This window comes from Branchiostoma belcheri, unplaced genomic scaffold, assembly GCF_001625305.1.
Source record: "Branchiostoma belcheri isolate BF01 breed outbred unplaced genomic scaffold, Haploidv18h27 scaffold9, whole genome shotgun sequence".
Taxonomy (NCBI): domain Eukaryota; kingdom Metazoa; phylum Chordata; class Leptocardii; order Amphioxiformes; family Branchiostomatidae; genus Branchiostoma; species Branchiostoma belcheri.
The window spans coordinates 3,771,536-3,785,847 of NW_017804575.1; the positions used below are offsets into that span (position 1 = coordinate 3,771,536).

Genomic DNA, 14,312 nt, shown 5'->3' on the forward strand with positions numbered 1-14,312 from the left:
TGACATGATAATATTAGTTCCATCTGCTTTTAAAACTACAGGTGTCTTCTGACTGGCAAATAAAACTCCGATGTGATTGAGAGAAAGAAAAGCGCACTCTTGCGGTGCTTCACCAGTACAGCACGGGATCGCCAGAGGGCGCTTTTGGATGGTTGAACGCATTTCGACTTTGTGCGCAGACGCAGCTTTGTTCCCGCGAAAATCGTAGCAGAAAAACTATCACCGTTTCACTTTTGTTGAGTTAAAAGCCAGGACATTGGCTGTGAACACGAACGTCTCGTCGTCAGGATGAGTCTGTGGGTGGACAAGTACCGACCGACTTCCCTGAGCAAGCTGAGCTACCACACAGAGCAGGCGGCGCAGCTCAAAAGACTGGTGGGTTCGGGGAGGGGGTTAGTGAGATGGGGGAGGGGGGCAGGTCTGCATATAATTTGGTCCTATGCTATAGTTGCTCGATGTTCCTCAACTGAGTAATACTAATAATAATTATACCTCCCCACCACATGCATTTCCTAGATACAAGTCCGGGGAAAATAATTTGGAACTCGTTATTCGAACACTCATAGTGGCAAAAACCGCCAAATTATCATTCAGAATCCTATATTTGTGATAAAATTTCCATAAACCAGTTGATGTGCATAGTCAAATACGTCATGTGATTTGTTTGTTGATTTTCCATGAGGAGATGACAGCATTGACAACCTTTTCTTTTGCAAGACAGCAATCAAAATAAATTGAACTTCACCACACATGCTTCTTCTTCTTAAGTACCCTCGAACGACCCCTGTACGGGGTATCACTGAGGGGGGAAGCGGTACACGGGTTAAGGCAGGGCGGCTTCTACCCTGGCCTTAAAAGCCTCTGCTGTCGGTGCCCCCACCACTGGGCCCGGCAGTTGGTTCCACTCGCTTACCGTGCGGGGAAAAAAAGAAACATGCATCCACAAACTAGGATGTAGCAAATTTGCCATGGCAAACCTGTCATACGAGACAAGGCTGTACAAATTCCACTCATCTGTGCTTCAATGTTTGATAACAGTTTTCAACTTTGAACTTGAACTTTGAACCTTATTTTTGAGACTCCCATGACACCTGACCTTTGACCTGACTCCTGCAGGTGCAGAATGGTGACTTCCCCCACCTGCTTGTCTTCGGTCCGTCAGGTGCAGGTAAGAAGACGCGGATCACCTGTCTGCTGAGAGAGCTGTACGGTGCCGGGGTGGAGAAACTCAGGATCGAACACCACAACTTCACGGTGAGAACATGTAAACAATCAAACACAACAACTTCACTGTAAAAACAAACAAACAAACATCACAACTTCACTGTGAGAACAAAAAAAAAAACAACTTCATAGTGAGGATAAACAGTACACAAAACTCTACAGCTTCATAGCAACTGAATTTCCAGGCTATGGAGTGGGGAAGTACTTTAGAATTAGAAAAGAAAGAAAAAATTTTGCAATTGTAGACTTCAAATTTCTTTTTTCAACTTCCCAGCTAAGGATGATCATGACCAGTAAACTGCCAATTTTGGACTGGTAAAGAGTGGGATTACTATCTATGTCTTCTGCAAATTAAGAACCTTCCAACCCCCAATTAACACTTTTGTTTCTGACTGCAGACCCCCTCCAAGAAGAAGATTGAAATCACCACAATCGCGAGTAATTACCACATAGAAGTGTGTCCAAGGTAAGATTCTTTTGGCTCATCTGTTAGTTTTCAAATATGAACTTTAATAAAGATGCTAAAGGGAAAACTAATTCTGACATTCACCAATTTCACACTTCCCATAATGCCTAGTAAAAGTCACGGATATGACGTAAGACCACCCCCCTTCCCCCTTCCTCGATGTAATATTTCCAACAAGTTCTATCGATAAACTGGTCAACTATTGTTTTGAATTATCTGCCTAGTATAAAGCGCATGCCATAATTGCATTTTTGTTGGAATTAACGAAAATGATGTACCTTCTATCGTTCTACCGAAGACTCTCCTACTCGCACAGTCGCATTAACGTTACGTGTATAATGGAGGACCTCAATGCATATATTATAACGATAGAAGGTACGTCATTTTCTCTAATTCTAACAAAAATGCAATTATGGCACGCGCTTTATACTAGAGAAATAATTCAAAACAATAGTTGACCAGTTTGTCGAAGGGGGGGGAGTCATAGGTCATATCCGTGACCGTTACTAGGCATTATGGGAAGTGTGAAATTGGTGAATGCTGAAGTTTTCACTGACAAATGAACTGAGCTGTTTTATGTTAATTGAGTTATTTACTATTGTTGTTGTTTTCACTTGCTCCTTGTAACAGCGATGCAGGTGTACAGGACCGAGTTGTTGTTCAAGAGCTCATCAAAATGGTGGCCCAGGCACAGCAGCTCGACTCCTCAACACAGCGAGAGTTCAAAGGTTAGTAAACACCCATGCACAGAAGAAGTTGAAGATACTGTAGCCCAAAATTTTTCCATAGCCTTTAGGCCACACCAATTTGATTTCTTGGTTAACGGATTTTTCTAGAAAAATAATGGAGCGGGCGGGCAAAAAAAAATAAATAAATAAAAACAGGCCTAGGCATCCTATTATGGCCCAAAATGGTACGATAGGAGCCATGAAGTCAACACACCAGACTGGTTCAAAATTTAAACAATGAATTTTTAACTTTTAATGATACCATTGCATTGAAAGATGGAATAACTGTAACAGCTAGGATGAAAAGGACTGTTTTCAACTGTTCAGGGCAAAATATGAGCATTTTGCAGTTGATTCTGAATTTTTATATATATTTGCAAATCAGAAAAAACTGAAGCGGGCGAATCCGTTAACCAAGAAATTACCTTACTCGCACATGTATGCACAAGACCCCCCCTCCCATTTTAAAATTGAACACTCCCTGACAGCAGCCATTTTATGTTTTCAGTGGTTCTCCTGACAGAGGTGGACAGGCTGACAAAGGATGCCCAGCATGCATTGCGGCGCACCATGGAGAAGTATGTGACGACCTGCCGGCTTATCCTCTGCTGTGAGTCCACCAGTAAAGTCATTCCCGCCATCAGGAGCAGGTGTCTCGGGGTTCGAGTCCCGGCACCGTCACACGAACAGGTAAGTCCCTGTGCCAATAGGTCACATGTACCATGTGAAATCTGTGTGAATTACTCTTCTAGCAGTAGTAGTAGTAGTAGCAGTAGTAGTAGTAGTAGTAGTAGTAGCAGTAATATTAGTAGCAACAGTAGTAGCAGTGGCAGTAGTAGTAGTAGCAGCAGTAGTAGTAGTAGTAGCAGTAATAGTAGTAGCAACAGTAGTAGCAGTGGCAGTAGTAGTAGTAGTAGCAGTAGTAGTAGCAGTAGTAGTAGTAGTAGTAGTAGCAGTGGCAGTAGTAGCAACAGTAGTAGCAGTGGCAGTAGTAGTTGCAGTAGTAGTAGTAGTAGTAGCAGTAATAGTAGTAGCAGCAGTAGTAGCAGTGGCAGTAGTAGTAGTACTAGTAGTAGTAGTACTCTGAGATGGGTTCTCTTTTTGGATGAAGATGTCTTGACATGTTTCTTAATTTCTGTTTAGATCAATAGTATCCTTCAGACGGTGTGTAAGAAGGAGGGGCTGACGCTGCCACCTGAACTGGCCAGTCGAATCGCTGACAAGTCTAGCCGGAACCTCCGCAGGGCCATCCTGATGCTGGAGGCCTGCAAAGTACAACAGTGGGTTGTTTGAAAATATTTCTCCCTTTTTCTCCTATAAAATTGAAGCTTAGTACTGTAGGATGCCTGCATAGGACAGGTGGTACTGTGCTCTTTTGTTAGAAGTCTATTTTTGGCGACGCCTCAGGGGAGGAGCCTGTGGAGTATTGTTCAGATTACAGGTAAAGTTTGCATTCCTGCACTTCATTTATTTTTCAGGTACCCATTTCGGCCTGACCAGCAGGTAGTGGAGGCAGACTGGGAAGTCTTCCTGAGGGAAACAGCTAATGCCATCGTCAGTCAGCAGAGCCCTCGGAGGTAAGGCTTTACTTGTCTCTCACATTGGTTTTCGTCTTACATCCTTCCTGTAGACTGATCTGGTTTGACCTGTGAGTACCCCTTGTCTGACCTGTTGGTTGACCTTGTTTGCAGACTGCTGGAGGTTAGAGGTCGTCTGTATGAGCTGCTGACCCACTGCATCCCTCCTGATGTCATCATAAGGGTGAGTTAGAATTGTCTCTCAGGCCACACCAATTTAATTTCTTGGTTAACAGACTAGCCCGCTTCATTTTTTTCTGATTTGAAAATAAAAATTCAGAATCAACTGCAAAATGATCATATTTTGCCCTGAACAGTTGAAAACAGTCCTTTTCATCCTAGTTGTTACAGTTATTCCATCTTTCAATGCAATGTTATAATTAAAAGTTCAAAATTCATTGTGTTTTTGATTGTTTAAATTTTGAACCAGCCTGGTGTGTTGACTTCATGGCTCCTATCGTACCATTTTGTGCCATAATAGGATGCCTAGGCCTGTTTTTATTTTTTTCGCCCGCCCGCTCCATTATTTTTCTAGAAAAATCCGTTAACCAAGAAATTAAATCGGTGTGGCCTCAGTATACAGGTTCCATAACTAACCGAAGCTTGATGATGTTTAGACATCCAGCTTGTATTGAAATGTTCAGATGACCACCGAAGGCCATTTTTCCTCTTCTGCTAAGTTCAAACTCATTTCTTTGTACTGGCACACAGGTAACCATATGCAATTTTGTTTATTTGCTTGTTTGTTTATTTTGATTTTTCACAAAGCGTTGTTGTAGTTTAACCAGATTAACAAATAAATGCAAACATCTTTTTTTAGTACATGAAGTAGACTGTTAGGCCACACCAATTTAATGTGTTGCTTCTCTTATCGCCCTGTACATTTTTTTGATTTGCAAAAAAAAAAATCTCCTGTTCTAAATTAACTGCAAAATGCTCAATGAAAGATGTATTTTGGCCCAAACGGTTGAAAAAAGTCCTTTTCTTCCTAGTTCTTAAGTTTTTCAATGTAACAATGCAATTTTGTTTCATTAAAAGTTCAAAATCTATTGTTTTGATTATAAACCAGCCTGGTATGTTCACTTCATGGCTCATATTGTAACATTTCCGGCTATCATCGAGTGCCTTGGCCTGTTTTTTTTTATTTCGCCCTGTCGCTCCTGATGTTTTCTGAAAAAATCCGAGAAACAACAAATTAACAAGCTGTGGTGTTGTTTTGTGAAACAGGGCCTGTTGGCAGAGTTGATTGACAGTTGTGATGGACAGTTGAAAGCGGAGGTTACACAGTGGGCAGCGTACTACGAACATCGCCTGCAGCTCGGCAACAAGTCCATCTACCACTTGGAGGCCTTCGTCGCCAAGTTCATGTCTATCTACAAGAAGTTCCTGGACGAGGGAATGGCGGCCATGATGTTATAGTGTCAAGGTCACGACAGCTGAAATACTGTACATAGTGCCAAGGTCATGGTGCCTGTCAAGTTGAATTTTAGGTTCCTATCTTGGCCATACTCATTTCTTAACCTGTCTAAAAAAGAAAAAATTATGACAGCTGATGAGCTAGAGACTTGACCACTTTATAAATATTTGACTGCTTGATTGCCTTGAATCTGTATTTCATATATGTAAAGTCATTTCAAAATTGATCCTTGGGTTAAAAAGACAAATGTGTGAAATATAACATAAAACTAGAGAAGTAACATTTGCAAAGCAAATGCATAATGTTTACCTTCGGACATAGTCTGCCCTGTTAATTTTTAACTCAAACACATTCACATACATGTACTACTAGTATATGGTGACAGAAGCAGAGCAGACCATGAAGTTTACATTATGTAACCCAACACCAGTCACCATGGTGACAGACGTCAACAAATCATGTCATTGGCCAGGTCAGAGGTTAGTGTTTGGAGAAGAAGAGGAAATTGAGTAAAAACAATATGTTTTCCTTTGGTAAACATAAATATACAGGAAGCATAGAAATATAGCAGACAAATTGTAGAAAAAGTTTATTTACATGAGATGAACAATGGTAACGGTACGTCGATGAAGGTTAGACATCCAGGTAATACGATATGCCAAAAAACAGTTACTCAAGCAACTGGATATGATTTTGAAAACGTCAGACGTTTCAGCTAGTATCCACTAGCTTTCGTCAGTGACTGAGAGACCAGAGGGGAAAGCAGGTTTATATACACAACCTGTTGATTGATATGCAAATAAAGTGAAGACAAATTCTTGGAAGTCGAAAAAGGAACAAAAGTCAGACAAGTCAAGACAAGATGATGCAAATTAGTCTGAAAGCTCCTGTTATACAGGACAGGAGCTTAAAGTGTTGTCTGTCCTCGGGGCTGGGAGTGCCAAATCTCAAGTGCCGGAAAGATCGACCCGTAGCCCCCCTTCCCTGTTGAGGGTGGGGTCTTTCAGTCACTGACGAAAGCTAGTGGATACTAGCTGAAACGTCTGACGTTTTCAAAATCATATCCAGTTGCTTGAGTAACTGTTTTTTGGCAATGGTAACGGTATATGAAACAACTCCCTTCCTTATTGTAATATCCTACAAACCTTGATTAAACTGAAGTCAATCCATTGCTATGAGTTATTGCAAGTGAATTTCAATTGCCTAATCTTACATCAAATTGCCATAATACTGTTCTTGTAAAGGTAGGCAGCAAGAAGCACCATTTCTTTATCTTCTAACCTCTAAGTCACCATCAGACCAACATCTGGTTCCAACAAGCTATTCTCACAAAACTTGAGGGTATAGTACATCCTACAAAATTTACATAGTCTACTCTACTCTATCTAATGTAAGTTATATACAGTCTGTCCATTACATATAAAGGTTCTGTGAAGTTTGTTTCTATATCCTGCTACCTAGTAATCCTAGAAACATTTTAATAAGTATATAATATTCTAATAAGTTCAGCTCACAGCTAGTTGGACAGTTTTGTTCAGACCTGATGTTTGACCCATGTGCCGGGCTCTGTACCTGTCTATGTGGAACCTGCCATGACTGGCTGTCCCAAAGTCATTGCTGTTCTCCCCAAGGTCATAACAGCCAGGTTTTCCAAGGTCATGATGGCTGTCCTTTCCAAGGTCACTATGGCTGGATTTTTCAAAGTCATCATTGCTGTCCTCTCCAAGGTCACAAAAAGACACAGCATCATTGCTGTCCTCTCCAAGGTCATGAAAAGACACAGCTGACAGGTTGCAGGGTAGAACTTCTACAGACTCCTCAGATTTCAGGTCTTTCGGGCACCTATGGCTCACTTTTGATGATGGTGTGTGTTCAGATATCTGAATATCTGGGACCTTGACTATTGCTTGCAAGGAAGCTTCTGGTCTGTCTTGTGTAGAAACTATTTTGTGTGATTCACCTTCAATTCCTGCATCTCCTGCTGCCCCTAGATTTGAAAGGCAGATACAAAAGACAGATTCAGAACAAGAAAACAAAATTCTCCCCGATGAAATCAGTCACTGTCACACGGTTGTCAGAGACCACTGAAGATAGTATGCCTTTAGGTCAGCTTTAAATGTCATATTCATGGCACAGTGTCAAGTGTTAAAGAGGATAACTACTTTGACATCTATAGACTACATAAATTTTGTTGAAGAACCAATAGATGTTTCTGCTCCCTGCAGAACTGACAAATTGCACCCCCCCCCCCCATAGTTGCTCTCTATGGTCCCACCACATGCCTACCTTCCTGCAGGACAGCCAGGTTGTGTGCTGCCTGTGTGTGGCCGGCAGCAGCAGCAGACATGTACAGCTCCACAGCTCGGGTTAGATCCCTCTCCACGCCCCAGCCACGCTCGTAACAAACCCCCAGGTGGTACTGAGAACCTGTGTGCTGGAGGGAAGAGAGCATGGTTTGTGCTGTGATGACTTCTTAGCATGAAATCATGATGCTGCAAATACATGTTTTTTACTACTCTTCTAGGGAAACTTAAAACACAGAAAACCTCCTTTCCACTCCTAATGTGAAATTAAGTGCCACCAAAAATAGATAAATTTACAGTTTAAAGCAATCAAACAGAACTGGCAACATAGCATGGGGGTTAAGCTTTTGGGAAATATGTCAATGATAGAAGTATGGGTTTGCCTAACTGTACCAATATTGAGTGGCTACTTCCTGAAACAATGAATTTCTATCAGAACATACCTTCTGCTGTGCTGCACTGGTGAAGTGTTGGCTGGCTGTGAACATGTCTCTGTGGGGCTCCATGGTCCAGTAAACACCCAGGTAGGACTGGGCCTGCAACAGGACACACCCAGGTTAGACTGGGTCTATGAGACAACACATCCAGGTTAGACTGGGTCTATGAGACAATACACCCAGGTAAGACTGGGTCTATGAGACAACACACCCAGGTTAGACTGGGTCTATGAGACAACACACCCAGGTTAGACTGGGTCTATGAGACAACACACCCAGGTAAGACTGGGTCTATGAGACAACACACCCAGGTTAGACTGGGTCTATGAGACAACACACCCAGGTAAGACTGGGTCTATGAGACAACACACCCAGGTTAGACTGGGTCTATGAGACAACACACCCAGATAATACTGGGTCTATGAGACAACACACCCAGGAAAGACTGGGTCTATGAGACAACACACCCAGGTTAGACTGGGTCTATGAGACAACACACCCAGGTTAGACTGGGTCTATGAGACAACACCCAGGTTAGACTGGGTCTATGAGACAACACACCCAGGTTAGACTGGGTCTATGAGACAACACACCCAGGTTAGACGGTCTATGAGACAACACACCCAGGTTAGACTGGGTCTATGAGACAACACACCCAGATAATACTGCGTCTATGAGACAACACACCCAGGTTAGACTGGGTCTATGAGACAACACACCTAGATTAGCAAAGCATTTAACCTATGGCAAGGTACATTTAAGACAGCCAACCAGAACACACCCAGGAAAGAACCCCCCCCCCTACTCACCTGCTGCACCCCCTGTGCTGCTGCTTGTTGCAGCAGACTCAGTGCCTTGTGTGTGTCCTGCTGCAGCCCCCCTCCCCCATGCAGGTACAGGGTGGCCAGGTTGTACTGTGCCCGGCCATGGCCCTGCTCAGCAGACTGTTGGTACAGCTCAGCTGCCTGCAACAACAGTATTCGTCAAGTCATCAAGGCACAAACAGAACACTAGAAAGGTAACATTTGCAAAGCAAATGCATAATGTTTACCTTCGCATATGGTCTGCTCTGTTAATTCTTAGTAATACTCAACTACATTCATATATATGGTCAGACAAGAGTATCAATCTTTCCAACCATAAAATAGCAACATTATGTAACCCGACAGTAGTTACCATGGTGAGAGACGTCAACAAATCAGGTCGCTGTCCAGGTCAGAGGTCAGTATTTGGAACGGAAGAAGAAGAGGAAACATAGCAAAAGCCATATGTTTTCCTTCGGTAAACATAATATAGATTAACTTCAAATAGAGATACAATAAGAACTGTTAAACCATAAGCAGGTTTTGCAATTGTCTCACCTTACTGAGGTCTCTGTCCACCCCTCTACCCTGCTCATAGCAAACCCCCAGATTGTACTGGGCCTTCGCACTTCCTGCAGCACTTGCAATCCTGTGGAGGACATGAAACATCAGCATACACACTCTCAATTGATTTTGTACCTTAGGCCACACCAATTTAATTTCTTGGTTAACGGATTCGCCCGCTTCATTTTTTTCTGATTTGCAAATAAAAATAAAAATTCAGAATCAACTGCAAAATGCTCATATTTTGCCCTGAGCAGTAGAAAACAGTCCTTTTCACCCTAGTTGTTACAGCTATTCCATCTTTTAATGCAATGGTATCATTAAAATATCAACATTCATTGTTTAAATTTTGAACCAGCCCGGTGTGTTGACTTCATGGCTCCTAATAGAGTCCTATTGTACCATTTTGGGCCATAATAGGATGCCTAGGCCTGTTTTTATTTTTATTTTTTTTCCGCCCGCCCGCTCCATTCTTTTTCTAGAAAAATCCGTTAACCAAGAAATTAAATTGGTGTGGCCTTAATTGGTATCCTACAACATGATACATTGTATCAGGACTGTAAGGCCATGAATCATGTTGCTGGCATCACAATGTCACTCCAAGGTCAATATTACGTTACCTGAACATGTCCACAGCATGTCTGATGTCACCCTCCCGTGCCAGCTGCAGCCCTATGGCGTGCTGAATCGCTGCTGAACACGACTTTGTAGCAGTCTCAAACTCAGCCAGAGCCTGCTGCAGGAGCTCATTTTGGTGCAGTTTGTGCTCAGGGAGTGGCTGGGGAGGAACAGAGTAGGGTTTACAGCCTATTTACATACTGTTTACATCCTACTGAGACCCTGTTCATACCAGACTTATATTTAGCGGTTTCAACCGGTTTTTCAAAAACCGGTTTTTATTTAACCTGGTGTGAACGCAAATTAATCGGTTTTTTAGGGGTTTAAATCCGATTTTGAAAAACCACCTCGGGAGGTGGTTTTTGAGGGGTTTTTGTGGGGTTTTTCCACCGAAAAACCTGGTCTGAACGCTAAGGGTTTATTGAACCGGTTTTTGCGTCATAATTCCGGGGTCACGGGGTCAGCATCCTGGCCGTGTGCGACCTGTAAGCTTTTTTGAGCGCGTTGTTTTGACCAACTTGAGTTCGTTTCCGCTGTTTTTCCACGTTTTTTCTTCATTTTGCGATGGAATCAGCAAACGCAACCTGGTCGGCAAACGGGACGCTCCTGATACTTAGGTTTGGAGAGCAGGAGTCGCCAAATTCGAAAAAGCTAGGGGGGGGGGCGAGGGCTCTACCGAGACAAAAATGTTGGAGGAGGCTGATTTCTTGAAGATAAAGGATCAGTGCCGCACTAAGGTAAAAAAACAAACTGAAGACGGCATAAAAGCAAGAAGGCCAAGGACAACAATCAGAAGAACGGGAGGAACGGTTATTCAAACTGCAGTCATGGCCGATTAATTGCATATTCACCGGACAGGATTTTTACAAAACCGGTTATCAAAAGTCTGGTATGAACGCTAAGGGTTTTAGCCGGGTTTTTGAAAAACCGGTTGAAACCGCTAAATATAAGTCTGGTATGAACAGGGTCTTAGTTACAGCCTTTTATCCATGGCACAAACTAGGGCATATACTTACATACTGTACTACTGTGGTGTCCACAATTACACACTACATCTGACAAATTATGCATAAGATAAAATAAGATGGTATGGAATGACCTTCAGAAAGGTAACTAAGAAGTGACCTTGACACAAATTGGCAAGATCAAGCACTTGTCTGATATTACCTAAGACAGTAGCCTGACTAAATCTGCGCTCCTAGCGGACTTGACATCAAGCTTCTGGGGGGCGGCTGGTGTAATACCGGGCCAGCCGCTAGGAGCGCAGATTTAGTCAGGCTACCTAAGACAGTAGGTCTTAAAGATGCATGTAAAAAAGGAACTCACTGGTTCTGAGTAAGATGGTATGGAATGACATTGAGAAAGGGAGCAATAAAGTGACCTTGACACAAATTGGCAAGATTAAGTGCTTGTCTGATGGTAAGACAGTAGGTACATGTAAAAAAAAATAACTCACTGCTGCTGCAGCTACAGATCGATGCCTGGTCTGCTCCTCTGCCTGGTCCTGGGCACTGGGCAGCTCAGAGGGATGGGAGGGGGGCAGGGAGTTCCTGTCATTACTGGGCAGCACGGAGTGGTGGGATTGGGGCAGGGAGAAGGCAAGTTTGTAGAGAGTGTGCACCAGACGCCGCCCCTCCCCATCTCCACTCACGTCCCAGGAAAGATGGCGGCATAGCTGGAACCCCAGTAAAATGGCAGAACCCTGCAGAAAACAATCACAAGGTTATCCCAAAGTTGTTTAATGGGAAGGAAGGCATTCTATGCTAATTGCATGACAATTGCATTCACATACCTTGTTTTGATGTATTAAGATTGATGTATTAAGCTAAAGATATGATTGAAGCCATGCAAAGTGAACAGTAAGCTTTCAGTCATTTGATATTTATCATAGATTCTGGGATTTTTTATTTTAATCTGAAATATCAAGACCATTATCAAGAAGATTGAGACTTACCCAGCCAATAACATCAAACAAACTATGAAGGTCCTTTGTGTCAAAGTTGGACCAGAAGTCTTGTTTGACCTTTTCCTTCTTGCCATGGTTATGGCCTGCTCCATCAGAATGAAGTCTGTAGAACAAAGATACATGTGTTGGATGGCAATACAGTAACGGCATTAGTGAAGCATTAGTGCTGCAGGTGTCCAGGTGGACCAGTACAGACCGGGAAAATAGTACAAAAATTCATACTTGATCACTACAACAAGGAGGCCTGCCCGGAAAATGAACATCCAGCATTAAAATAAAGAGATTTACCTTAGTTTCCGTCTCTGAGAACTAGTGAGAAGTGAGATAGGAAACCTATTTATATCATCCATGGTTATATTTGATGTTCTTTGAAAGATATAGGACAAATTGTCAACACTTTATTCATGTTTCTGTCATTATTGAAGAATTTCAGTAGAACATGTGACGCGCGTGAATTTTCAGGTACAGGTACAGGTCCGGACCTGGACCTAAACCTCTGTACCTAGTTGCTGTACCTGTTCCTGTACCTGATGTTACGAAAAGGTACGCAGCCCTAGTACTTACACATACTTGCAATGGCATTAGTGCAGCATTACTGCCACATGTTTGAAGTCAACAAGAATACATGTATTTGATACCAGTAAAAAACCAGTAGGTCTGGGACTGACTATAGCTAGCATGTTTTTGTTTTGTTTTTTTGTCATAAATTTATCGCCTAACCAGTAAACCTGGCCTAAAAGTATAGTACATGTACGTTGCATACCAGTAAAGTATAGTATACCAAAGACATTATCCTTGAGTATACTAAGTATTGCATCTATGTACATTGGGGTGTACCAATACTTGATAGACATAGATCAGTTTTCCTGTTCCTAACCTGACTACAAACGGCCGAGTCCCCACAGTCGTCACCCGTGGTGACCTCTGCGCTGAACTCGCATCGTGCTCTCCTTCCTCCAGCCACAGCCCTGGCGACAGCGTCCTGTTGCCATGGTTACCAGCAGCTGAGCTGATTTGCGGCCGCAACACTGAAACATGGGGAGTATCACTGTTAAGACCTGAGCAGTGAAGGGACTCAATATGGGTAGCCTATACTAGTAACTTTAGTAATTAGTGGGGGCCGGCATGCCCTTTTCTGTAGAGCGTAATCGGCCGTTTTAATTCTACGCAGAGCGTAGACTGACCGCTCTAATTCAACGTAGAGCGTAATTGGCGCATTTTGCCGTTTTAATCCTACGTAATCTGTTGTAGCCACTTGGACTTTATCGTAAAGCGTACTCAAGAGCTCTCAACATTTAGCGTATAGCGTTGTCCGGACCCCCCCATGCAGGCCCCCATTAGTTAATACTGCAGTATACTACTGAAAGTAATTCATAACCTGTACAATTCCATCTCAATAAATTAGGCAATATACTGCCACTTGGCAAAGTTAAGTTATCCTGGTAAAGAATCTGAACACATTGACTTACTAGAAATTTGGCAAGAGGTGGTTTAATAAGAAGGATGTGGATGAATGGATGTGCTTATGCTGAAGGGCGTTGGGGACGTCTTATAAAAAAGATTTGTTTTTTTAATGAAAACCTACCCTTAAAGAGACATTTCACGCACTAACTATCGACAAACTTCGTGTATAGACCAGCTATGTACTGTTGACATTGACAGAAAACATGTATTCGCCCTTAAAACATTAGATTAGTTAGAAAATCGGTGAAATTATTATCATGCAACCTGCACCCTGCCGGCGAAAAAATACGCTCGCTAAGACTTGAGAATTAGGGCTTATACCGCCACTAAAACATAACAAGAACAGTCCTTACCCCGGGGGAGTCCTTGTAGAATCCTCCACATGACGTAGAAACATCAGAATCCACCTGTCTTTAGTGACAACCTGCCTGAAAAAACGACCAACACAACGCAACAGCACTACGCCATCGCCATGTTTGCCATGTGGGGGAACCCCCGATGATGTAACATGACGTCATGTGCGACCGGAAGGTCATCCACAAAGGTGCGGCTTCAGAAACATCTGCTGGTGTGTTGTGATCAGCAGCAGCATGCTTCTTTCAGTGTGAATCGCGTAATGGGCCTGTAGAAGTGCACCTTTGTTGACCAATGTTGTCTATTATCTATGATTGGCCAGTAAAAATTATGCTATGTTACGTCCGGTGTGTGACCTACATAATTTTGCTTCCGGGTTGCGCATGTGGGA

General features: G+C 42.8%; 2 protein-coding genes across 2 annotated transcripts; one reads left to right on the forward strand and one right to left on the reverse strand.

Annotated features, from left to right (window-relative positions):
- Positions 1 to 67: 67 nt before the first annotated feature.
- LOC109487720 (replication factor C subunit 3-like) lies at positions 68 to 5,489 on the forward strand. The gene is made up of 9 exons (XM_019791771.1): positions 68 to 375; positions 1,117 to 1,254; positions 1,623 to 1,690; positions 2,321 to 2,418; positions 2,927 to 3,108; positions 3,562 to 3,698; positions 3,897 to 3,995; positions 4,110 to 4,179; positions 5,223 to 5,489. Exons 1-9 carry the CDS (start codon positions 289 to 291, stop codon positions 5,412 to 5,414), a joined length of 1,071 nt encoding a protein of 356 aa, XP_019647330.1. The 5' UTR covers positions 68 to 288; the 3' UTR covers positions 5,415 to 5,489.
- Positions 5,490 to 6,883: 1,394 nt separating this feature from the next.
- Positions 6,884 to 14,146, reverse strand: LOC109487702 (death ligand signal enhancer-like). The gene is made up of 10 exons (XM_019791743.1): positions 13,921 to 14,146; positions 12,981 to 13,131; positions 12,092 to 12,206; positions 11,594 to 11,839; positions 10,140 to 10,297; positions 9,514 to 9,604; positions 8,962 to 9,117; positions 8,159 to 8,251; positions 7,699 to 7,846; positions 6,884 to 7,399 (listed from the first exon to the last, which is right to left on the reverse strand). Exons 1-10 carry the CDS (start codon positions 13,949 to 13,951, stop codon positions 6,918 to 6,920), a joined length of 1,671 nt encoding a protein of 556 aa, XP_019647302.1. The 5' UTR covers positions 13,952 to 14,146; the 3' UTR covers positions 6,884 to 6,917.
- Between the last annotated feature and the right edge of the window lie 166 nt (positions 14,147 to 14,312).